Below are 24368 nucleotides of genomic sequence, written 5' to 3'. Positions count from 1 at the left end.
GAACACCCATCACTGGAGATCTTTAAGGCCAGGCTGGATGGGGCTCTGAGCAACCTGATCTAGTGCGAGGTGTCCCTGCCTATAGCAGGGGGGTTGGAACTAGATGATCCTTGAGGTCCCTTCCAACCCTGACAGTTCTGTGATTCTGTGCCAGCAGAGCTTCTCAGATCATTTTCTGAGCAATCTGTAATGAACACAGCTAGACACATCACAGGACATGTCCAATGTCACAGGTATGCTTGCTGACGCAAAGCCCTCTCTTTTTACAGAGACCTCATGGACAAAAACAGACACTCGAACAGATCCTCACCAGCGTCAGCTCCAGTGACACACCAGATAAGCAATCTCATCCGCAGCAACAGCCAAACCTCCAGCGACCCCATCAGGCAGGTTAGCCTTGGCGAAAGGGAGCGGTCCAAAGAACCCGAGCGAGAGCACCCTGACCGGCTAAGAGAGCCCCCCATAGCAGAACACAAGATTAAAGAGAGCCGTTCCCCAGTGAAGGAAACTCCAAGCCATGATAAGAGACCCTCTGAGGACAACACAAAGCCAGTAATCCAGTCTGTATCCCCATACAGCAAACCTGCACTAAGTGAGAGCTTGAAGCTTACCAATCTAATGAGCAAGGACATGGAGAGAAAGACAGAGCTTCCCAGCGACCTCCAGAAGATTAAGAATGACATCAAAGTCAAAGAGGAGAGGAAGGAAGATAGTGATGTGCTTGTGGTAGGGTCTGAGCCTTCGCAGCACTCCCGATCAGTGGAGCATCCCCCACCACCTACTTTGCATGGATTATCATTGCCTCACTCAATGGCTGCCTCTATGCCCATCTCCATGGGCAGCGTGCACCAGATGAACAACATGAATGTTCTGGACCGCAGCAGAATGATGACCCCACTCATAGGAATGAATCCCTTGTCAGGAAGAGAGAGGCTGCCACATCCTGGATTTCCTTGGGACCCAATGAGGGACCCATTGCGAGATGCCTACCGGAGCTTAGACCTGCACCGTCGAATGGACTTCCAGCTCCGGACGGATCCTATCCACAGGTTCCCCACCACCTCTGGGTTTTACGACCACGAGCGTTCTTACAGAGACAGGGAGCCACACGACTACAACCATGAAAACCTTCTTGAAGCCCGCCGAGAGCAGGAGCGGTTGCGGCAAGTGGAGGAAAGAGAGCGCTTGCACTTACGGGAAGAACTTGAGCGTGCCAGAATGCACCACTTGCACTCGTCCCCCATCGAAAGCCACCTGGCACACGTGCCATCCTTCATGCCTCATTTAAGCGGGATGCATTACCCCAGACTGAGTCCATCCACTGCCATGCACAACGGGATTTTAAACAGGAACCCGCCGACTGCAGCGCTGAGCGCCCCGCCGCCTCTTGTACCAGCCAGCAGCACCAGACCTGCCTCCCCACGCAGGACTACTCCACTCACAAACTCAGAGTCCAGGGACTACTCCCCCTCTAGGAACCCCAAAGAAGTAGAGGCACGATAGTCCCCAACATTGCATTTTAAAAACCCACCTGTACATAAACCAACCAACCAAACAGGAAAGAAAAGACAAACCGACAACAACAAAAAAAACCAACAACAACAAAACAAAAAAAACCACAAACCGGGGGGGGGAAAAAAAACTACAACAACAACAACAAAAAAACAACAACAAAAAACCCACAACAGACAAACCTTTTACAAAATGCACTGCTGTAAACTTTCTCTTTTTTTTTTTTTTATGTAAAATTTGTAGAAGTTAAGCACATTTCCATAAGTAACGGGGTCGGGGATGCAGACTTTCCAACGAGGAGGTTGCTGAGAATGGGAATTTAATATATAGGTATTGATTTGTTTTGTTTTGTTTTGTTTCTTTTTGGTTTTTTTGGGTTTTGTTTTTTTTCTGGTTTCTGTGCTTTAAAAAAAGAAAAAAAAAAAAGAAAAAAAAAAGAAGAAAAAAATAAAAAAGGGGGAAAAAAAAATGAGTTAAAGCTGTTAAAACTCTCAAGTTTGTACATTTTTTCCCAAATGTGAGAAACATTTTTAATGGATTTGTATTTTTTTTTTTTTTTTTTAATTTTTGTGCTCTTTATTCACTTCAAGGAGAAGAAAATTTTTTTTGGTTGCTTTTTTCGGTTTTAGTTCAATTTGCATTTTTTAAAGGCCTCAGATCCTTAAGGAAAAAGAAAACAAAAATAACCCAGGGTTTCTTAAAAGTATTATTTATGGAAATACTGTAGTTTTACAGTCCACTGTGAGGTTCCCTTCTGAGGCCAATTGATCACTTACCTTGGTACTTTGGAACCGAAGTTACAGATATATATTAAAATATTAATAATAATAATAATAATAATGTACAAAACTGTTTGTTTTTTGCCTTATTCTATTATGCAGAAAATTTAAAAGGAAAAAAAAAATTTTGGGGGGGACTTCTTGTTTTAAACAAAACAGAAAACACAAAAAAAAACCAACAAAAAAATTACCAAAAAAATAAATAAAAGGAAGAAAAAAAAAATAAGAAAGGAAAAAAAAAAAAGGCAAAAAAAAAAGCAAAGCAAGTGTAAATATTCTGTTAATATAAATGTACACCAATATTAAATTCTTAACATAGGTAGGCTTTATAAAAATGGTTTCTAGAACCACTCTGGTTATTTGTTAACATGGTTACAACTCATACTCTCGTCACAGTCAGAACTTCACGCTCAGAAAGCTAAGTAACGGCATATATATACTTCAACTATGCAAGAACTCGGAGGCAGGTCTTTAGTGGATGTTGGGGGGAGGAAGGTATAAAAACAAAACAACCAAACAAAAAACCCTACATACACACACAAAAATAATAACCACACACACACACACACACAAAGAGACCAACCCAAAAAAAAAAAACCAAACAACCAACTCGCAACTATGGAGACAGAATGGATGTGGAATGTGAAGGGAAGAAGGATGCTTGTGTTTAACACAAAAAACAAAACACAAAAACCAACAAAAGAGAGACTTGAGTTTTTTTTGTACAAACACAAGGGACAGTTCGTGGAGGAAAGAGAGACAAAAACGCTCCTGGAAGGGAATTTTGGTTTCCTACTTTTCAAGCTGGCAAAAGCAGATGGAACTGGCACAGTACCATGCGGCAGACCCTTTCCTTAGGTTTTTTTGTTTTCTTTTATTTTCTTTTCCCTTTTTTTTTTGTTTTGGTTTGGTTTTTTCCTTCTTTTTTTTTTTCCCTTTTTTTTTTCCTTTTGTTTTTTTTTTTGTGTTGTGGGCAGGATCGCTGGCAAGCAAGGACAATTTTCCGTGGACCCCTTGTGCTAATTGTGCAGTGTTCTTATTGGAATCTGTATACAAGACAAAGTAGAATTTTAGGAGTGGATTAAAAAAAAACAAAAAACACAAAAACAACAAAAAAAAGTCTAATGGTTGATTTAAGAAAAAAAAAAAGAAAAAAAAAAGAAGAAATTCTGCTATATTATCTATAGTACATGAAGACCATAAGCGAATGTTTGTTTCAGTGTGGTTCTGCCTTGAACTGCTTTTTTGGCATGATTTCTTTTTTTATTTCCAATTTTACTTTTCATCCATGTGTAAATTTTGCCATGTTTTACTTGCTGTACCATCCCCCCCCCTCCCTCCCTTATTTTATTTTTCAGTGTCCATGTTTTATATATCCTGGGCTTTTTTCTCTCTAGTTAATTCAGCCATCCGCTACTATTTTCTTGGCTCTGTAACTCTTGTTTCCCCCCCCTCCCCATCCTCCCCCCTGCACCCCCCTGTAATTTTAAACATTCAGTTTCCTTGTAGATCAATGAAGATAAATACAACATTGATTTTGGATGAAAAAGGTAGTTGAGTGTTTGTGTGTCATAGCCAGCGCTGTTGACTCGAGGCTAATGGTTTATTGACGGTGCTGCGCTGGTGGCGGGGAGGAGGCAGCCGGCAGCTGGTGAAGGGCTTGGTGCTGGCAGAGGGATTTTATTCCGCTTGTGAATCTTTCTCGGCAGAAGGAACTTGGCCCATCAAAGGCTCCAGAGGCGATGGCCGGCGGTGGTTAGGGCCTGAGGAGGAGAGTGGTGTTCCCCGACTCTGCAGCAGCTCTCCCACCCCATGGCCCTCGGGCTCTGCGTCTTCTGCACTGCCCTGGCAGTGTTCTGCTGGGCGGGTGGAAGGAAGGAAGGAAAAGGAAGCAGAGTCTCTCTGCAGCAGCTTACTTGAAGGGATTGTGCTGCCGGCATCACTACGGGAAGGTTCTCACCTCAAGCACTGTTCTCCACGTGCTTTTTCATTTGCTTCCCCAGCTTTTCCTGTAGGCTGAAAGCAGACATCTGCAGGGGGATGGAAAAGTGCTCCAAGCCCACTCGCTCTCAGTAACTGATTTAACAGTGGGCGACTGTGCTTTAACAGCATGTTACAGCTTCTGTTTTTAAGTTTGCATGTGACTAAATTACCAACCATAAAAAAGTAAAATGAAATAAAATAGCAGGGTCCTTAATCTGATGAAAGAAAGCTTAAAACAAAATAGGCATTAAAAATCAGCACCTGCTCTCCCAGCTGAAATCGGAGGAACATAGAACACACGGTGGAAGTGAAAAGTGTGTTGGACTCGGCGTAAAGATAGCTGTAATGCTGGCTCAGTGGGGTTGTAATTCCCTCCTAGTGCCATTGTCCAGCATGACACCTTGCTTGATGCCACCTCTAACAGACCTGCATAAATGAACCTCCTCAGTCTGTTAGAAAGACTCCACATCTGCATCTTCCCAGTGCAAGCAAGGGGGTAGTTACTGCACGCTTTAAGCAGCCACAGAACCAGACCGTACCCTTTGGACGCAGTTGATCTGTGTGTGGTTCAAGAAGTGAGCGTTAAATCAATGCCATGCTCCCCTGGCATTCCTGAAGGATTGCTTCTTGCAGCCACACTGGTGCCGGAAGAATTCATCATGACTGATGTCGTGGCAGTCTGAATATTAAAGGCAAATCCACGGTGTGCCGTTGCCTGCGTTGGGAGGCAGTGCTCTTGCACCTTCAGAGGGTGACCCATCAATAACGCCGCACTACAGCGGGATTCTGGCGGAGCTGCGCGGGGCCGAGCATCAGCCTCCTCGCAAAATGGTTTGGCGTGATTAATGGCTTTATTACCTAGACAGAGAAACTAATTAATTCAGCCTTATTCCTTTAAGCCACCCCAGCTGAGCTGCCTTCTGCTAAAAAGAATGGCTACCGAAGGACTTCCTGGGTTTTGTCTGCATTTCTGCCGCTGTTGATCTTTCATTTTCTGCTGGTTTTACCATTTTTATTCTGCTTTTGGCCATCTCCTTAGAGACTTCCCCCCAGTCACTGACAAAGGGTGGGATATAGCAAACAAATGGGAGTGGGTGGGAGGAAGAGGATAGGAGGAAGAGGATGGGATTTGTAAGGCTTGTTGCTTGCCTCAGGCACCTTAATTTTAACAAGCTAAGGAGGGAGAGCAGTTCTTGCATTTGTGTGATGTCTGCAATGCAATGCCACACGCCGCCACAGCTCGGTGGAACAAGATTCGGAGCGCACTCCACTTAATGGGGAACAGTCTTGGCTGGTCACTGAAGTAGACAAATAGCCAGGAGATTGTGGAGGAAAAAAAAACAAACAACTATCTGTAAAGCTGTAATGAATCCTCAGATTGTTTGTTCTGGGGAAAGAAAAAAGCTCTCGTACTTCTCTAAAAAGCAGTTGTACTGCCTAAAATAAGCAGGTGGGAATCGTCTCTTCCAGTCTTTATAGACGCTATAATGTGTAGACTTACTTAGGGGTGACCTCAAGTTAGATGAATAAAGGGTTTGATTTAGAGGAACCCAGGGACTCTTGCAGATCTGCAACACCAGCATCACCCAGGTCCAGAAAAGGGAAAACACAAGGAGTCAACAAGTTGGAAATGCAATATCCTGAGAGCTTAGGCAGGAGCAAGACACCACCAGCTTTGCGTTGGGCAGGCTACCAACTGCCAGAAACAGGTAAATGAGTGGTGCGCAGCTTGGGCTCGAGCTGAAAGCCCTCGACAGCAGAGAAAACAGAGTTTGTGTTTTGTTTGGCTCCTGCCAAAGAAGGAAACCTTTCCTTTACCTCCTCCAGGAAATTCCTTTTTGCCAGAGTCTTAGGAAAATGGCTGTACTGCAGTTCTGGGTAAGATTTTGGTAATGAGCTTGCAAGAGACCAAAGCCATTTCCCACCGCTGTGAGATGGAGTTCCCAGTGCTGAGTCTGTCCCTGCACACCCCCTACAGAGCTTCCCCGATGTGTTCTGGTGTCCCTTTGCACTAGCATTTTGCTTTGGAAAACAAGAGAAATGAGGCTTTAGCAAACAAATGTAGCACTTCCACTGAAGTGCTGGGGAGCTGGTAGCCCAGGGCTCAGCTCAGAAACACGAGGGTGCAGCAGGTCCTGCGCTCAGCCTTGAACAGGGCATCAGTGCGGGCACAGCAGCATCAGCAGCGGCCAGGAAAGCCGCATCGTGTCCAGCCGCAGCCAGCACAACGGCAGCCCCGTGCTGGTGCCACAGCTTATTCGTGCCATCAGGTTCGTACCTTGTCAGGAGAAGCCTTTCCCAGCAGTGCTTTGTGCTTCGTGAAATCAGAGGAAAAGTGGGGAGCAGGGCAGGGCACGACCGGCCTCAGTGACAGGCTACCAGTCCTGAATACAATGGGGGGAAAGAACAACCAAACGGTCTTTGGAAGCTTAACTTGGAAAGCATTTTGGCAAGGTCTTTGAGGGAAGGGAAAGGGTGGTCCCCCCTTGCCCCGGCCCCCCCCGCTGCAGCACAGCTGGAAGCGTCCCTAGGCAGCGGCTGGGACCTCCTTGCAGGTGTCAGCACGGCAATTTCTTTGTCTTCTCACAAAAAACCTTCTGCTCCATTAAGCTTCCCTAATTGCCGCATTTATCATCAGCCGTTTTCTGCTCGTTCTCGTCTTCATTCAGCGAGGATGTGTCAAAATAGAGATACACCCAGCCAGCCCTCCGCCGATGGAGCTGTTCGGCCGGCAGCGGCTGCTCAATTGGCCGTTGAGCAGAAGGTCTCTCATTAGCGGCTCGATGGCCGTTGTGTGTCACACAGATGACAGCAGCCAGGCCGCGCTGGACGGCTGTCAGGCCCTTTACTCTGAGCCCTGGTAAATAGCCGAAAGGAGGGAAATAGAGGACGTATTTCTTTGATTCAAAACCCAACCAGTTTCATCCTCCTCCTCCTCCAACCTCTGACACAAATTCATGGTGTGAACTGCAGCAGCCCACAGCAGGGTGAAGCCCTTCGACTCCTCCCCAAAAGCAGTTACAGAATCATAGAGCTGGTTCAGTTGGAAAAGATCATCAAGTCCAACCATCAACCTAAAACCACCATGGCCATTAAACCACGTTCCAGACTGCCATGTCTACATGTTTCTCACCACTGCCAGGGACTGAGGAGTCTAAGGAGCAGAGGATATACCAGACACCCAAAGGAGACCAGGGTCCAGCTGACACCAGCATCAGCCTTGGCCACACACTGCACATCCTTCCCAGTGGCAGAAGGAGCTCTGCAAGACATTTCTGCGGCTGTTTTGCAGGAGAGCTTTCACAAGACAAGAAGCTCTTCTGCAGTGCTCCCTCACTGGCCTATCGGAACACTTTTGTTAATAGATATTTCTATTTCAGGGAAAGGAAATCCTACTTAGAGACTGAGGGAAGTGACCAGCTCTTCACAGATGCTCTGCTCCCTGCCACAGCCTCTCCTTCTCTCCAATGCTGACAGTTGATGGAGAAGCCAGGAGCCAGTGCCCAGCAACAGCAACGCTCCCCAGGCTCACCAACAGTGGTGGGATCATTCAGGAGAAAATTGCAGAAGAGGAGAACTCTGTGCAAATCCAAACTCAAAGTGCCGGCCAGAGAGGAAGAGTGATAGGAATTAGTTTGGGGAAGCTTTTCATTTTGAATGCTATAAAGTAGCATTCCCCCCAAAAATGGATTATAAAACCCCAAAGATGAGAGTGGTTTTTGAGAGAAAGGCTGCTTGTTGAAATAAAGGAATTAATAATTGTAACTGGAGAGGGAACGAGCCCAGCCTTGTGCTGAGACCATGCCTCATGAGGCTGGGATCTCTTCCACATTGGCTTAATGGTACCAGCACACAGGAGATGGTGGAATTTCCTCTCTTTTTGTTGGTTTGGGTTTTTTTTCAACTGTAACATAAGGAAGAGTTTTTTCTGTCTCATGTACCTCTATGGCTTGGAAAATCCTTTCATCCAGGTCAATGGCTCTTAAACAGAAACACAGGAACCACCATCACCTGTAAAATCCTTCCTGGGGGCTTGCCGAATTACTGTCACTGAGACGGGGCCAATGCAATGCGTTAGGAAGGAGGAGAAAGGATTTGAGAGTGTCTACTTAATGGCTTGCTGAATGGAAAAGCTGGAAGAAAAACTGACCTAAAGCACTTTGAGTCCTCTGCTGGAATGTGTGTTATTCTTTGTATTTCACTGATAGGAGCTGCAAGCTGAAAACCTCCTGTCTGCTTTTAAGGCTGTGTTCCGCCCCTTGTGTGCAGATTCCCACAAAACCCATTAGGATGCAGGCAGCCATACCTTGTCTATCAGCCAGCAAAGGGCTAGCAGAAAGAGAGAAAATAACAGGGCAAATTTCCTGCCGTATCTCAGTAACAAACAGCAATCCACACCACCATCAAGGCCGCTGTGAACATCGCCTGCCTTTCCACTGACCTGATAGGGTCGATGGTGCTTGGCCACAGGCACCGAGGCTTCTGTGCCTACTGAAGAGTCAACAAAGAAAAAGGGAGGGATTTTATGGTTTAGGAGGGAGTTAAACTAAGATGGCTCAGGAGTTTTGGTTTGTTAATGGACATCTAAGAAACTACAGCATGTGAAAAAGGTCTGAGGAGGTGACCTTAACGGATCGGTGATCTGCACTCCTCTTCAGACAGTGGAGGTGATAGTACCACAAATAATACTGGAACAGCTTCCATCTAAACCAAACACCCACACCTGAATTCCCAGCACATATGGCTGGTAGCCCTGAAAAGACTGAAAGCCTTGCACTGATGTCATGGGGCCATACAGGGTAACCATGTGTCTGCAGCTGAGCAAGCAGGGATGGAAAGCAGTCCAGCTTGGAATTAATTTAGCTGGTGGAGATGGCTCTGGAGGTCACACATGGTCAGATTAGTCCTTCCAAGAGCTCAGCATTTTCTGCCATGTCCTATGGAGTTTCACTGATCAAACTGCAGAACTCAAAGGTTAAGCCTCAGGCACGACCCAGCTGCTTTCCAGTCAGATACAGGATCAATACCCTGGCCACAACTTGGGGCACTCAGATTGGGCACAGCAGAGCAATGGGAGAAAGCAGACCTCCTTCACCTGGGCCTGCAAAATCCAAGCCAGCCTGTTTGGACCATTGCTGATGGATCCTGTGCAAGGACACTGTGTGGGTTTTCTGCACCCTGCCTCCAGTGCGTTCACTGGATGACTTCACGCAGCCAGGCACGGCCAAAAATGTGCCTCTGCGAACTAATGAATTGGTTTAATTGTCTGCCAAACCTGAGAGCAGCCAAAAGTAACAAATTAAAGTTTACAATCCTGTGGTCTCATTTACAAGGGGATAATACAGCAACTGTTTATTTTGTGAGATGTTGGAGTGAGTCAGGAGAAAATTACAGCCCCTATATAATATTAATCATCATCATCATCATCATCATCAAAATACTTTTAATAGGAAACACCGATGGTTGCTTTGCTCCATTAACTTGCGCTATTGTTTCACAGCCCATCTGGCTGCTGACTCAGCAGGGCAGGGGGTGTTGATTCCCCGGAGGCAAAACCAGCTTCCCAGCCACAACAGTTCACAGCAGCTTCGTGAGTTTAATAATTGCCACGGCTGCAGCGCGGCAGCATTCCGTGGGAGGGTCTGCAGGGCCAGATGATGTGTCATGGGGCTGTGGAAAGAGCTCTGGGGGAGGATGGAGATGCCAGGGTGCCCAGAAGCTGCTGGGAGACTTCATGGCCAGTGTCTCCAGCCCAGAGAGAGCAGAGTGGAGAGGGAGGTGGGACCAGCAGCTCTGCAGTTTTTGGAAGGTAAACAAGCTGTGCCCTTCGTGAAGCCAGCACAGGGCCAAGGGATGGAGGTGCAGGAGCAGCCTGTCAGAGTCACATCGCTCAGCAGCAGCTGTGCCCTGTAGGAGGAGGGAGAGCCCAGCACGGCCGCGGCTGCGCAACACCAGGTCACTTCTGCTCCAGCACATGCCCCTAGAAGACCCAGCTGACAGCTTTCATCAGCTCATGTCCAGCAGGCAGGCAGCTCCATCTCTGCACCGTGCCTGGACAGGGGTCCTCGTGCCCTGACACTGATAGGGCAGGAGAAGGAGCCTCCCAGGCCAGGGCCGACTGTGAGCCCAGTTCTGGGTGGGGGTGCTGGCACAGGCTCAACCATCACCAGCCAGTGACCAAGCAAAGTGGGAGGTGATGTCTGTACCCAGCTTGGGTAATTTTCAGCCTATTTCGGTCTGCTGCACCAGGAGCCTTGGCTGCATCTTCCCTAATGCACAGGCTGCCCAGCACTGCGGCTCCCGGACCTCTGGCACCTTGTTCCCTCCGGCCGTGGGCTTCAGAGGGGTGGGGGCTTGCAAGAGGGATGTTGTGCCGAGGGAGGGTCCTAAATAGGGGAAAGCTGCTGCAAATGGCTATTTCTTCTGACAAACAGATGAGGCCCATAGGAAGCTGAGCAGCTGGGCGAACGGCTGCGTCGCCAAAGGCAGCTGAATGGGAATGTAACGGGGGGGGGAGGGGAATAAATAAATACATCCGTATATCCCCATGAAATGGATCTCTCCCCATTCAGCCATTTCCCTTTATTTCTTCCTTTTAGAAGCAAGGTTATCGGGTCTAACATCACATCCAAACATTTCAGCACTAGCATTATACGGGATGCTCCAAGGTCAGCGCCTGCAGCTGTAAACTCATTAGTCTTGTCTTTTGTGAGAGAAGAAAGCCTCTTCATTCCTCTCTCGCCCCCTTCCCCCCTAATTAAAATTAAAGTATTTCCTGGCCAAAAGTCATTTCTGCATTCATTCATCTCAATTCTTTTCTGTTTGGATAAACCACCCTCTGGTACTCCGAGGGTGTTATGTATACAAACTATAAACTCTTAATGGTCCTGCAGTGTGTTATGACTGGCCTAAAGAGCTAAAGCAGGCTCTGAAAAAAAAGTGGTTCTTGGCAACGCCGTGGATGGAGTTCAGGCTCATCAGTCATATGCAATTAGAGATTAAAAGCGCTTGATGGACTATAGGGGAGAGCAGCACGGAGGGAGATTAGGAATGTAGGAGAGAAAAGGCAAACAAAAGCTTTTATCTCGGCGCAGCAGTTGCTACTACAAAAGCAGCAGTAGGATAGTCCTCATTTTCCGGAGGCACCCACAGCCTTTCCCGGCTCAAGGGCCCGGGCTTGCTGATTGCAGAGCCCCATCTCCAGCCCGAGGACCACCCACGTCTCAAGTGGGGTGACTCGAGTCCTCAGGGACCACCAGGGCTGGTGCTCAGGGAGGGCACAGGAGGGCTGATCTTGGGCGCAGGCTTATACCTCAACCCAGGATTTACGGGATCCTGTGGCCAGCTGCCTGCTGACACACTGCCTGGCAAACTCTCCCCAGCTGCTAGCAAGGGTCGATCTGCCCCAAACAGAGGCACCTGGGAGGCATCAGGAGCCTGAAGGAGGAAGAGGGAAGAGTAGCCTTTCTTTGTAGACCAGAGGAGTGTTTCCTAGTTGGGCTCCTGCTTCACCAGTGTTGATTAACCTTGGATGGGCCATGAGGCAGTGGGTTTTTCCTTGCAGCAAAACACCACCACTGTTTTGTTAACAGGATTTGTTTTGAGCTAGGAAAACGCTCAGCCCTCACTGGAAGGCAAAAGCATAAATGAGCTGGGTAGAGCAGTCTTGACCTCAAGGTGAAACGCAGAGCAGTCACCAAGGATTAAGCGCCCTCTGTGCCATCACAGCAACCGTGTGCTGGAGGCTGTTCTGCTCATCATCAGCACCCTCAAGGGTTCACTGCCCTTTGCTGGGTCACTGACTCGGTGGCAAATTAGAGGAAGGGCTCCATCAGCTGAGCTGTCAATGTAGCCTGGCAGGTCTCCTATGGAAACAAGGACACAGCTTAGGCTGCAAAACTGCGTGAGACTTCAGACTTTCTTCTCTGCGTCTTGAGGCACCTTAATGCTTTGTGTAAAGGATGCTGTGAGCCAACTTCTCTGTGCACAGTGGTGACTGCAGCCTAATAAACTGCTTCCTGTAGTGCCAGGAGACACAGGTGAGTCATAGCCCTTTGCGACCTTCTTGATGAGGCTATCTGAGGGTGTCTACCCTTGGAAAACTAGGAGGCTTCCCTGCTTTCTCCTCAGAACACAGCTGTGTCCTGGAGTCTTGGGTACCCCAAAATTCCTCTCCCTCTGTGGTTTGAACGGGAGAGGAAAAGGCAGAGGAACCTGTTGCACCCCTCCCTGCCCTGCAGGCGTGAAGGGCCAAGGGCCCTTCTGGCATGAGGGGTGCCCATGCAGATGCTCACGCTGGGATTGGGCTGGGGACTGGCTGTCGTCTTCGTGCCTAGGCAGTGGTAACTCAACTCTTTGTCTAGGAAGGGTATAAATATTGAGGTATTGCCCACCTTGGGGTGCCTGCCGCAAAGTTCTTCCCCGCCTGGATAGTTCCTGCAGAAGGAGTGCCCTGGCGCTGGGAAGGACAAGCTCCTGAGGGACTGGACCCTCTCTGCTTTGGATGCTTCCCACCATAAGCACCCTTTGTGCAGGCTTGACAGGCTTCAATGAGCCTCGAATGTCTTTTGAAAGAGAGCAAGAGGACAAGCATCCGGAGCGCCCTTTCTCTCAGCCAGCCTGGCTCACCTGTGAGTAACCTTTTGTCTCAGCCTCATGAATGCTATGTTTAGTAGCTTAGCCTTTTCCAACTCCTGACTTCCAAAACAGTCAAATTTACCTATGGTATCCTTGTAAGGTCTTCTCAATCAAACTGAATCTGCTAATTAACACTAAACTAATTTCTGTATATAATTTTGGAGGTGGGTTTTTGGGAAAATAAAATCATTGTATTTTGATATATATTCCTGACTCGGCCACATTAATTCCCTGCCTTCACAACAAGCTGTCCTTACATCCATTTTCTTTTCCTTACCCACACCTAACAATAAAGCCAGGGAGGCACTTGGCCTGCCCGACTGAAGGAGGGAGCTGACTCTTTAGGAGTTTCATTATAGAAGTCTCAATCAGCCATTAGAGGTTCATTTAAATGGGATTTCTTGAGCATTAATAGGCTGCAGTGGTGCATTCATGGCCTGCTTTCCTCAGGTTTTGCAGAAAGTGCTATAAGTGGCTGTCTTCAAGTATATGTGATTGCTCATAGCTGCTGAAGTTGATTTGAATCACTTGCTACTAGGCTCACCAATTTAGCCTGATAAATTGTGCATTATTAAATGGGGGAAGGGAACAGAGCAGGACTTCTCATCAGCAAAGAATGATTCCTCTCATCAGCACAGTCTGAGAAAGGCCATAATGAACTGTTTGCACCTGAAAGCAAAAGTCTTCAGCTGACTACATTTCTGATCAGTTCTTGTGCTAAGATTCAGATATGATAGGCTCTGACCAGAGCTAGACATGAGAATAGGTAAATTCAACCATCAGCACTATGTATAGCTGAGAGGGTGCTTGTAGCAGTGCTCCCTAGCCACTCTTGTTAGCTGTCAGTCCTGTCCACAGGACCAGTCCACAGCTGATAGTGACGCTGCCTTTCTGTTCAGGAGCAGTTGCTGAATGCAGACTGTGCATGGAAAAGGGTTTCAAATCCCTTCCCCAAGCATTAGTACTTGCAAAAGAAACATCTTTGGAAGGCTTTTCTCCTTGTGTTGGACAGAAAGCACCTGCCATGTTGGAAACAACCTCCTGACTCTTTGGGAAGCTGCTCTTGCTCTCAACCACACAAGCTGCTCGCCAGTCAGCAGGCTCAGTGGTGCTTATGAATAAGGTCATGGAATTGGTTCTTGGAAGGCTCCTGGTCTGCACCACTGCAGCAATAGGAGTATTGTTTCAGATTAATATTCTGAAATGCATTTTAGGCAGTTTCAATCCAGGCACCCCATTCCCTGACCCCAGCTGCAACAGTGACTGGGTGTGCAAATAACCCACTCTAGATGTCACTGAAGTGTAATTAGGGCTTTTAATATACTGCGTAAGTACAAGGCTTACTGGATCCCACTGCTCCATCAAGACTGCCATCCTGCATGGGTGCACAGGGCTGTATAATCAGGTCTCAGACTGAGTTTCCACATAAGCACCAGGGTTATTACTGCATCGCTACGCGACAGCCAAGCCCTGCACACAGCCTGCCCGCTCGGCCCCAGGAGACCCTGGGCACCGTGCATCCCACTCACAGCCTCGTGGCCTGATGGATGGACCTGTGTTAATGAGCTCCGAAGGGAACCACATGGAGCCCTCCTTGCTGGAGGCACAAGCCTCTAAGGGAGGGAGTTAAAAGGGGGCAAAAAAAAGACCAGTGGAGAAGAGGGATAGACTCCAGATAGCTCCTTTGGGGATGGAAAGGTTGTGCTTGATTAAAAGCAGTGCTTTATGAAAATGTTATTTGCTATGCTTGGAAGATAACATTCGGTGCAGTAAGAGTGCACAGCAAACCTAATATGCTCCCTATGGAAAGGGCTGGGGCGTGTGCCTAAGAATGCATCCTACCCTCTTATCTTTGATCCCTTCTCTTTAGGAGCAGGGTATTTCTCCCAGAGCTGGGAGGTTCTATCTTCTCCCAGACATGCAGGCATCTTTCTTCTGTGTTAGTGTGCAAGCAGTGATACAGAAAAGGTCTTTGATCAAGTGAGTCACAACAGCAGAGAACTGTGACTACCTCTCTGGGACACAGGGATGACTGGCATCAAAATCCCACCGCTCAAATCCCATCCTGAACTCTCAGAGTGTATTTGGTTTGGATGCCGTCAGCTTGGCTGCAGCAGCACAGCTGGAATGAGCCTTTCAGAAGGTGCTGCACAGATCTATTTCCAAGTAGTTTACACTAGACTTTGTCTGGACGTGTTTGGGGTTTAATGCTTTCCCAGAACACTTGTAAATTTTTATTTCTGCTGAGAGCAGGGAGAAACTCGCTGCTGTGCACAGAATAAAGTTGATTGTCTACAAACTTTAATGCTGTTTTCTTGCTCTATTATTTGGCCACTCTGTGTTTGTGCAAAACTCTGTTTTAAAGCTCACTCAGAGCTCCTGGCCTGTGTGCAAGGAAGAGAAGGGGGAGAAGCTATTCCTCTGCTCTGCCAAAATATACAAAAGTTTTATGTACCATGATGGAAAGTTAAGGTGAAAAGGGCTGGATCTGAGACAAGAAACATTTCTTTAATTTTCTCTGCCTTTTTTTTTTAACAGGATTTGCTGTTGCTTTGAAAGCCTCCTGCTATTTTACAGGCAATAAAAAAGAGAGACTGAAAACATTTATTTCCTGAGACTTGCTCGTTTCTTGAGCTCTGTCAAACCAAGCACGCCTAGCAAAGGGAGGGGACGGCAACGAGCCCAGAGGACCTTTCATCCATCTGGGGAGATCAAAATTTGCCTGCCTGGCCCTCATAACTGAAATCTTCATTCTGCTTTGCAGCCCTTGTTCCATGCAGCCCTGGAATCACCCCAGCATGGGAACTGCCTCCCCAAAGTCACAAAAACTCCTGGGTGCAAGCAAGCTGCCACCTCATTTTCTGCATCGGTGACTGCTCTTGGCTCACAGGTAAGCCAAAAGATTCTACACAGCCAGGTGCTGGCTGGCTGCAACCTCCCCCTGTCTGCCCAGTAATGTCATCTAATGCCCTTCCCATGAACTGATGGGGTACAGACAGCAGCAGATCCCTGAGCCTGGCCCATATCCCATGGTTTTTTCTTTTGTGCAGCACAGTCTGAGTCCAGGGCTCAGCAGGATGTGACCCTGCACTTGGCTTCTCCCCGTGAGTCTTGATTGGTAGCAAATCCAGGAGGCCAACCCTGCAGCTGCATGTTAGGGTTCACAGACCGTTTCAGAAGTGAGAGGATGTGTGAAATAAAAAACATTTTCACATGATTCTCACACAGTTTAGCCTTCCTCCGACCTACAGCTTTACTCTTACTTACTGACATAGGTTTTGGCTGAACGTTACAAAGCTGAAAGAGCATCTGTTCCAAATAATGCTGCTCAGGCTTCTGGAGCACAACTCAGAAGCCTGCTGCCAGGAGCAGTTGCTGTAGCTTCTCAATTACTCTTAAGAGGTATTCAGTGTTTTGGGGAGGATAAGGGAGCGTCCATGAGGAAGACAGAAAATACTTGTTTGTGCAAAGTCAAGACACCAAAAGCCCAAAACTTCTTAACTAGGATATGTTGAAAAACTACATAGTTCAGCTGAAATCCTTACAGGAAAAGGAACACAATGCAGCCTGTAAAGAAAAATTGGCTATCAACTGCTAAGCAAGTACAAAGGAGGATCAGTCAGGAGGCATGTACACTCCAGGAGTCTACATCTTTTTATATCTGAAGACATCCTTTCTATTTATGTCACTGTTTTTCATACACAGCACACTTTCTTCATTTGGTTTGGATAGGGATATGTCCAAACCCGTGTTTATTTCAGCTCACACCAGAGCAGCTGTTACAAATCTCTGAGTGGGGAAGGTAATCCTGCTTGCCTGTACACCTGCAGTGCAGAGTGGGGGTTAAAATATCTTGCAAAGCCTGGAGAAAATGCCCTCACTGCAGCAGATCCTTTCAAGCCTGCCTGCCAAGCAGCAGGGTGGCTGACCCCAGTCTGCAGAGCTGGCTCTTCAAATCAGGCCTGCCTTGGCTTTGGTAGCTTTGGTCCGCTTGCCCCCTGCACAGCCCTGCCCTCAGCACAGGTGGACAGGGTTTGTCAGGCAGTGAGGGGAGGGCTGCCCGTCACAAGCAGACCAGCTACTTGTCCTGGTCTCTCTGGCTTGCTCACAAGGTCACTTTAATATCAACATGCTTCTGTCTTCCCTCTCTTTGGACTAGCCAGCAGCAGGAGCACTGGTGGCTTCGTTCTGCTTGCGGCAGTGCCGCAGGACAGCTGCTGGGCTCCTGCCAGCCCCTGCCGGCTCCCCCTGCAGCCCTCCTGTGCTAAACTCCCCCTTTCTGGCCAGGCTCCAGCAGCATGTCTCATGTTCAGCCAAGCTGAATCCCCCCCTGAATGCTTTGATACAATGTTTTTCTTCACTTCTCCTCCTAAAATGGTTGAAGGCTCAACCTGTTTTGTACCATTCCTCATGAATCCATCAGCGTTGTGGCCCCGGGCCCATGGCAGGCACACAACTCCGTTTAGAGCTCATGTACCATCTGCCTTTCCCTTTAATGAAGGTCTAGTTTGGGCAGAGGACAAGATGGCAATCCAGTGGCTGGGCAACTGCACCACTTCATGCAAGTGGAGGAGGCAAGTTCTGCTCCAAGGGGGGCATTTATTTTAAACAGAATAAAGGAGATCTCAGAGTCTGTCCTTCCTCCTGTGAAGATTCTTTGCTTCACTGCCACAAAATCTGAACTTAAAGTTTTCCTTTTAAGTTAGAAGGGGCAATGGCAAGAGCTGCACCTTCGTCGCGGTCCAATGCCTCATTGCTGAGTTTGTGATTTGAACTTTCCAGCAGCAATAGCTGGAGACCAGAGGCTACTGAGCCTGCAAGCCTAGGGGGGTTATTGATGGGCTCTTGTGCACACAGATCCAGTGCTGCAAGGCATTGCTGCCAGGTGGAAGTGCACAGCACGTTCCTCCTGTTTTCTGGGGCAGGGTAGGACGATCTGGTTTAGTCCTGATTTACTTGCCTCCCAGTTTCTCTGGTGTCTTGGATAACTGTTGCTAGTGAATATAACTTAATTATTATGAGTATCATTTCACTCCTTTACTTCATTTGTGATTATTCCCTATCTCACAGTACTTTTCTATTACCTGTTCTGGTGGTCTAACTGGAGACTAAATGCATTAAAATGTTACTATAGTGAAAAAATTTGAAACTTGGACATTTTTGTGTGTGCTGTTTTGTTTTTGGTTGCTTGGTTTGGTTTGTGGTGGTGGTTTGGGGTTGTTGATTTTTTTTTTTTGCTATTGTTGGGTATTTTGGTTTGTTTTTCTGCAGGTCCTCAGGCTCCTGACTAATGCTGCAAAATGTTAATCGGTTCTTTCACTTCCCTGTACTCTCCCACCCACGCCCCAAGCAGTCTGTCCATCCCATGTGGTTTGTTGGTTTTATTTAAAGGCTCTGCTTCTCCACTGTTATATTAGTGCAGTTCCATTAGTGCTAGTACACATGGGCTCAGTGATTACCCCCTGGGCTTTCTAAATCTGTGCCCTAAACTTCACAGTGTGCAGATCATTGAAGAAATTATAAGATGGAAGCCAGCCAGATCACCACACTTGTGTGAGAGAGGGTCACTATGTAGCTCAACAGGAGCCAGCAGTGTGCACAGAAAGTCAATCAGATCCTGGGCTGCAGCAGAAGTATAGCCAGCAGGTTGAGGGAGGTAATTCTCCCCCTCTACTCCACCTGGAGTACTGCATCCAGTTCTGGAGCCCCCATAACAAGAGGGATGTGGAGATGCTGGAGCGTGTCCAGAGAAGGGCCACTGGGATGCTCAGAGGGCTGCAGCAGCTCTGCTGTGAGGACAGAGTGAAAGAGTTGGGGCTGTGCAGTCTGCAGAAGAGGAGGCTCCCAGGTGACCTTCTTGCGGCCTTCCACTGTCTGAAGGGGGCCTACAAAAAAGCTGGGGAGGGACTTTTTAGGATATCAGGGAGTGACAGGACTAGGGGGAATGGAGCAAATCTGGAGGTGGGTAGGTTCACACTGGACATGAGGAAGAAGTTGCTGAGCACGAGAGTGGTGAGAGCCTGGAATGGGTTGCCCAGGGAGGTGGTTGAGGCCCCATGCCTGGAGATGTTTAAGGCCAGGTTGGATGAGGCTGTGGGTTAGCCTGCTCTAGGGTAGGGTGTCCCTGGCAATGGCAGGGGAGTTGGAACTAGCTGATCCTTGTGGTCCCAACTCTGACTGATTCTATGATTCTTTACACTTATGTGTAAAGAATAAATCTTTTCTTGCAATCACATTGCTAAGCCTGAAGGCAGACAGCTGAGTCTCTCAAGGATAGAACTGATATTGCAAGGTTGGGCTACAGAATAGTACTGCAAGAGATGGATTCCTGGGATTTATAGGGGAGCAGGCTGAGACACGCCAAGAGGTTTTTGTCCGAGGTTGGATGCCTGAAGGTGACAGCTTCATTTGGAGTGTCTGAGTGTGGGAAAAAACAGAGCTTCCTCAGCAGAGACCAGCGCTGAGTAAGGGATAGACACGGGGTGGGAGAAAGGCTTCAGGAGTCACTTGCCCAAAGCGCAATCCCCCTTAATTAACAGGAAGGTTTCCATGTGCTATACATTCCAAGAGGCTTTGCTTGGCAGCCCTGTCAGTCATTCCCAGTGCACTCTAAGAAGGGCAATTTGGGCAGTTTATAGTTCTTTGTTGCCTGCTGCTGTGTATTGAGCACAGACTTTTACATCTGCCCTGCTGCTGTTGTACCAGACAAAGGCTTTAGTGAGGCCATTCTGCTTTGTGATGTGGGCACGTGAACAGCTGGCAAAAACTAAGCCACATCCCTTCCATCCCTTCCGCCCCCGTGTACAGCAGAGGATGAAACCTTGCTGAAAGGTTCATTTTTCCAGTGTCCTGCAAAACATGACACAGTCCTGTGCTCTCAGGTCTGTCAGGCACCAGCCAACTGCAGGTGGCCAGAGGGCAGATTATAACAGCATCAGCTCAAATCGTTGTCTGTTTTCCCATCCCAAAAAGCCTACAAACAATTCTCCCTTGGGTTTTTCATTAAAAGAAGCTCAACATTCACAAGGCATTGAAAAGCAAAAAAGTAGGAAAAAAAATAAAAGGGACTTGTTATTCCCCAAACCATCCATTAAGAATGTAAGAAAGCCACAATTAGAGCTGCACTTTCAAGACACTGCTCAGAAAAGCCTAAGCAGGGTACATGCACAGGATAAAAAAAGAGATGATTGCATAGGTATGACATCTAAAGCAACCTCGACCTAACCCTGCAGTGCCCTACATAATGGCCACCAATTTGTGATTTAGGCCTGATTACTTCAAATTGAACTTCAAAGAGCTAATGGAGTGGTGGTGGTGATCTTTTGTTTTGCTTCCTGGTCCCTTTGCAGCACTGCTGTGGGCGGTTTCAGTGAGGAGAGGCTGTGCAAGGTAGCCTGGAGGTGCTTTGCTTCTGCAGAACATTCCCACAGGAAGCAGGAGTTCATTACCACTGTCATAGGGTCACCTTCTCACTGCACAGCTCCCGCAGTGCAGCTGGCACCGGGTTGAGGAGTTGCCTAGTCATAGAATAGAATCATAGAATCATAGAATCAACCAGGTTGGAAGAGACCTCCAAGATCATCCAGGCCAACCTAGCACCCTGCCCTATCCAATCAACTAGACCATGGCACTAAGTGCCTCATCCAGGCTTTTCTTGAAGACCCCCAGGGATGGTGCCTCCACCACCTCCCTGGGCAGCCCATTCCAATGGGAAATCACTCTCTCTGGGAAGAACTTCTTCCTAACATCCAGCCTATACCTACCCTGGCCCAACTTGAGACTGTGTCCCCTTGTTCCATTGCTGGTTGCCTGGGAGAAGAGGCCACCCCCCACCTGGCTACAATGCCCCTTCAGGTAGTTGTAGACAGTAATAAGATCACCCCTGAGCCTCCTCTTCTCCAGGCTAAACAGGCCCAGCTCCCTCAACCTCTCCTCATAGGATTTGTGCTCCAGGCCCCTCACCGGCTTCGTTGCCCTTCTCTGGACACGTTCCAGCACCTCAACATCCTTCTTGTATTGAGGGGCCCAGAACTGGACACAGTACTCAAGGTGTGGTCTGACCAGTGCTGAGTACAGGGGAAGAATAACCTCCCTTGACCTACTGGCCACACTGTTCCTGATGCCTGATGTAACTGGGATGCCCTGGTGAACATGAAGCTAAATCTGAAGTTAATTTAGCGATTTATAGGCTGTGCCAGACTTTGCACCCAAGGCTTCTACAAGAGCTGCATTCCTGCCTCAATTTCTGTCCCACTAGCGATAGAGCAAAGGGCACAGTGGCAGGCTTTACTATTCAGGTTTGGAGCCCAAGCATGAAGATAAAGACAGAGGCAGCTGGGCCAGCTGAGCTACCAAAGCATCTCCGTCTGTTATTGCACTGCCTCATCCCAGAGAACATCCTTCCCCCTCTGCAGGCCATCAGTCAGCAGAAGGTGGCGGGCAGCTGAGTCCTTGTGTCACAATAACTCCACTTTGGTTCCTTGAGCTTGTTTGTAGTCTATGTAATCATAGCAATTAGACACAACCGCTCTTAGCTGCATTGCTTAATTACAACTAATGCACAGCATTTCAATTAATTTTAATTATACAGAAAATGTGAAGAGTCTGTTACTCCATTGTTAAAATCATTTGGGACAAACAAGACTAAAGTGCTAAATTTCATAAAGGACCTAGTTGTTAATTTTAACTCACTAATGAATGGATGTGTCTCTAAACTCTCCAAAGATGTAGTCTCTACTCCAGGAGCCAGTGCTGTAGATTTATGGATATCCTGGCTTGTGCAGAGAGATTCAGCCCCAGCTTTAAATCAAAATGGAAATGCCCCATACTGCTGGCTCAGGCAATAACCTCTACAAAAGTTATTTCATGTTGATTAAAGCTAACCACCTTAAAATTAACATCCACTGCTGCTGAAATATCACTGTGTGGACAGGCTTCTGACAAATGTAGGCATGACCACTTCTACTTGGAATAATTTTAGCTTCTAATTAATCCAATGATTTCCTAAGACACTGAGAGCTACCTCCCACTAGCTCATTTCTATTTAGACTTTGAAAGAAAATGTTTCATGCTCCTTGAGCAAGTTTGGAACCTCTCATTTCTGATATGTACTATTTTATCTGCTCTTATAAATAACCACTCCCTTAGAAATAAAATGTTTCTGGAGTTTGCTACATTAAAAGGAAAAGAAAACATAGCAGAAACTTTGAGTCCTGTTTTAAAGAATAAAAGGGTTTATCTTATCTAGAGCAACCGGTACAGGATAACCAGTGTTATCTTATCACCACATATTGATGTCAGGGTTTAAAAGGACTTGAGGCTGTTATGCTACACGGAGCAGAACTCCTACACTGATAAACACTGATAAAGCCGCACTGCTCTAATCTAAACTACACCTTCTTTCTACCCCAAATACACATGAGAAGAGCCAGAAGCATTTTTCCTAGCACAGCACAATCCTCTGAGCGAGGGTGGGCTCCCTGGCCAGCCTGTGCTGCTGGGGAAGAGTCCAAGGCTTCCAGCACCTCGAGGAAAAGAAACAAAACCTATTTCTATGCTGAGCTTTGCCCATGGCCATTGCTAAACTCCAGCCTTACAGGAATAACTTGAATCAAAGGCCTGCTGTCAAAGGGGTGATTCAAGCTGCAGCTGGGTAGGTTTAGACTAGATATTAGGAATTTTTTGTCACTGAAATGGTGGTCAGGCATTGGATTGGGCTGCTCAGGGAGGTGGTTGAATCACCAACCCTGGATATGTTTCGAAGTTGTTTGGGTGTGATGCTTGGGGATAAGGTTTAGGTTGAACCTTGTAGAGTAGGGTTATTGGTTGGATTTGGTGATCCTAAGGGTCCTTTCCAACTTGAATATTTCTGTGATTCTGTGTGAGAAGGCCATGAATGGGCTTAAAACCGATGACCTTCTTTAAGTGGTAGCAGCCCACACTTGCAGTGCTGACTATACCAGCTTCAACCCTGCACCTGGAATCATGTGTAATTTCTTCAGGAAAGGGTGTGCAGCATGCAGGCCTTTGCTTGGAGAAAAAGAGACACCCACAAAGTGAATCAGGTCCTGCAAAGTGAGAGCTTGTCAGATGTGGGATACAAGTTGTGAATCCAGGTTGCATATCTTCTTGCCTAAATAATGTGGATGTCAGTGTCTGATGTTAATGGAATCTTCCTGTCTTAAGCCACTCAGCCTTCCAGAGGAACAACATGAATGCCAATTAACAACAAATTGATGAAAGAGTGCCCATGCCCATTTGATGAAAGAGTGCCCATGCCCATTAGAAGCATGCTAGTGACTTCACGGGTCCCACCTCGCCCTGCATGGCCAGCTGCTGAATGTCAGCACCGCTCACCCACAAGACCATCAGGCTTTGGACATAGCCTGCAGCTGGCCTATGTTTGCTTCAGTATTTACTTCATGGCAAGGACTTCTCTGCAGGCTGTGGTGAGGGCACAGGTGTGACACTGGTAACAGTTAGTATGTTGGAGCCAAGGGGAAAGCAAGTCACAGACAAGGTCCCTGCATCACTTCTGTCTGTGCACAGCCTTTCAACGGGAGTGGTGGGGTGCAATGAGGTAAAGGGCAGAAGGATGTACAACAGAAATAAGGGTGTACAACTGGTAACCAACATGAAAGGACCAAAGTACAAGGCTGAGATAGTCACGCTGCACATGTTTGAAATGTAGTGCATAGGACACCCACATAATCTATGCATGAACTCAGAGCTTGACACCTCTTGCCTGCTTGTGCAATTCCAATTAAATTTAGGTGCATTAATCTCTCTATTCTTAACAGAAACTCCCTTGCTTGCTCTCTCTCACCTCCATTTCCTGCCAACTGTAGATAAAACACCCAGTCAGCCCTCTGCTTATTTGATCCCGAGGTGAAGCGATCAAACAAGCCTGCAACCTGACTGAGGGATCACAGAATGAGCAAGTGGGCTGCGAGGCAGATTAGTGAAATCGCTTCCATTACGGCTCCAAGCATGGCCATATGCTGTGCTGGCAACTTTCTTTCACAACAAGCATAACTTTCCTCCCTTTTCCTTCAGTTTTGTGGTAGTGTTGATGTCCCTGCTCAGGACACACACTTTGGAAGCATGGTGGCCTTGGAGAAGCTGCTACTGCACTCTACCAGGGGCTGCCCCAGCTTCTGTTATTTCACTAGAGCTGCTCTGCTCCAGATGTAGATGTCATGACACATATGGTACGACATGCATTCTCCCTGTGTTGCCTTGAGCCGACAGAGTGTGATTCTCAGCCGTGTGGCAGCACAGCCACTGCTCTACTGTCCTGGGGACCAAGATTCTGCTCGCTCTTTCCACGCTTTTTTTGCAAACAATAGGCGGCAATTTTAGCAATTAAGTGTGTGGGGAAGCAGCGAGTTTGGATCAGATGCACACAGCAGCTGCCACAGCATGACTACGCAGCACAGAGAGGCTGCAAGCACTTAA

General features: G+C 47.5%; 1 protein-coding gene and 2 long non-coding RNA genes across 21 annotated transcripts in view; 2 read left to right on the top strand and 1 right to left on the bottom strand.

The window, feature by feature from the left end:
- FBRSL1 (fibrosin like 1) overlaps nt 1–3840 on the top strand; it is a 585865-nt gene extending 582025 nt beyond the window's left edge. For all 17 annotated transcript variants that reach the window (XM_064168199.1, XM_064168206.1, XM_064168202.1 and 14 more), the window contains one exon: nt 270–3840. In XM_064168199.1, coding sequence (XP_064024269.1) covers nt 270–1503 — 1234 coding nt within the window. In that variant the 3' untranslated portion in view covers nt 1504–3840. The remainder of the gene's footprint in view (nt 1–269) is intronic.
- Nucleotides 3841–10833: 6993 nt separating this feature from the next.
- LOC135188742 (uncharacterized) lies at nt 10834–18265 on the top strand. 3 transcript variants are annotated; one of them, XR_010307812.1, is made up of 4 exons: nt 10834–12313; nt 12809–12904; nt 15676–15801; nt 15962–16128. It is a non-coding gene; the product is annotated as an uncharacterized LOC135188742 (long non-coding RNA). The 3 variants fall into 3 exon arrangements; XR_010307813.1 differs by lacking the exons at nt 12809–12904; nt 15962–16128 and adding an exon at nt 18183–18265; XR_010307811.1 differs by lacking the exon at nt 12809–12904.
- LOC135188743 (uncharacterized) lies at nt 11674–12877 on the bottom strand. Its single transcript, XR_010307814.1, has 2 exons — nt 12668–12877; nt 11674–12139 (listed from the first exon to the last, which is right to left on the bottom strand). It is a non-coding gene; the product is annotated as an uncharacterized LOC135188743 (long non-coding RNA).
- Nucleotides 18266–24368: the final 6103 nt, after the last annotated feature.

The sequence above is a fragment of the Pogoniulus pusillus genome, chromosome 30 (assembly GCF_015220805.1).
Source record: "Pogoniulus pusillus isolate bPogPus1 chromosome 30, bPogPus1.pri, whole genome shotgun sequence".
In the NCBI taxonomy this organism is placed as follows: Eukaryota; Metazoa; Chordata; class Aves; order Piciformes; family Lybiidae; genus Pogoniulus; species Pogoniulus pusillus.
Note: the sequence above shows the minus strand (reverse complement) of the source record. Positions and strands in the feature narration are given on the sequence as shown.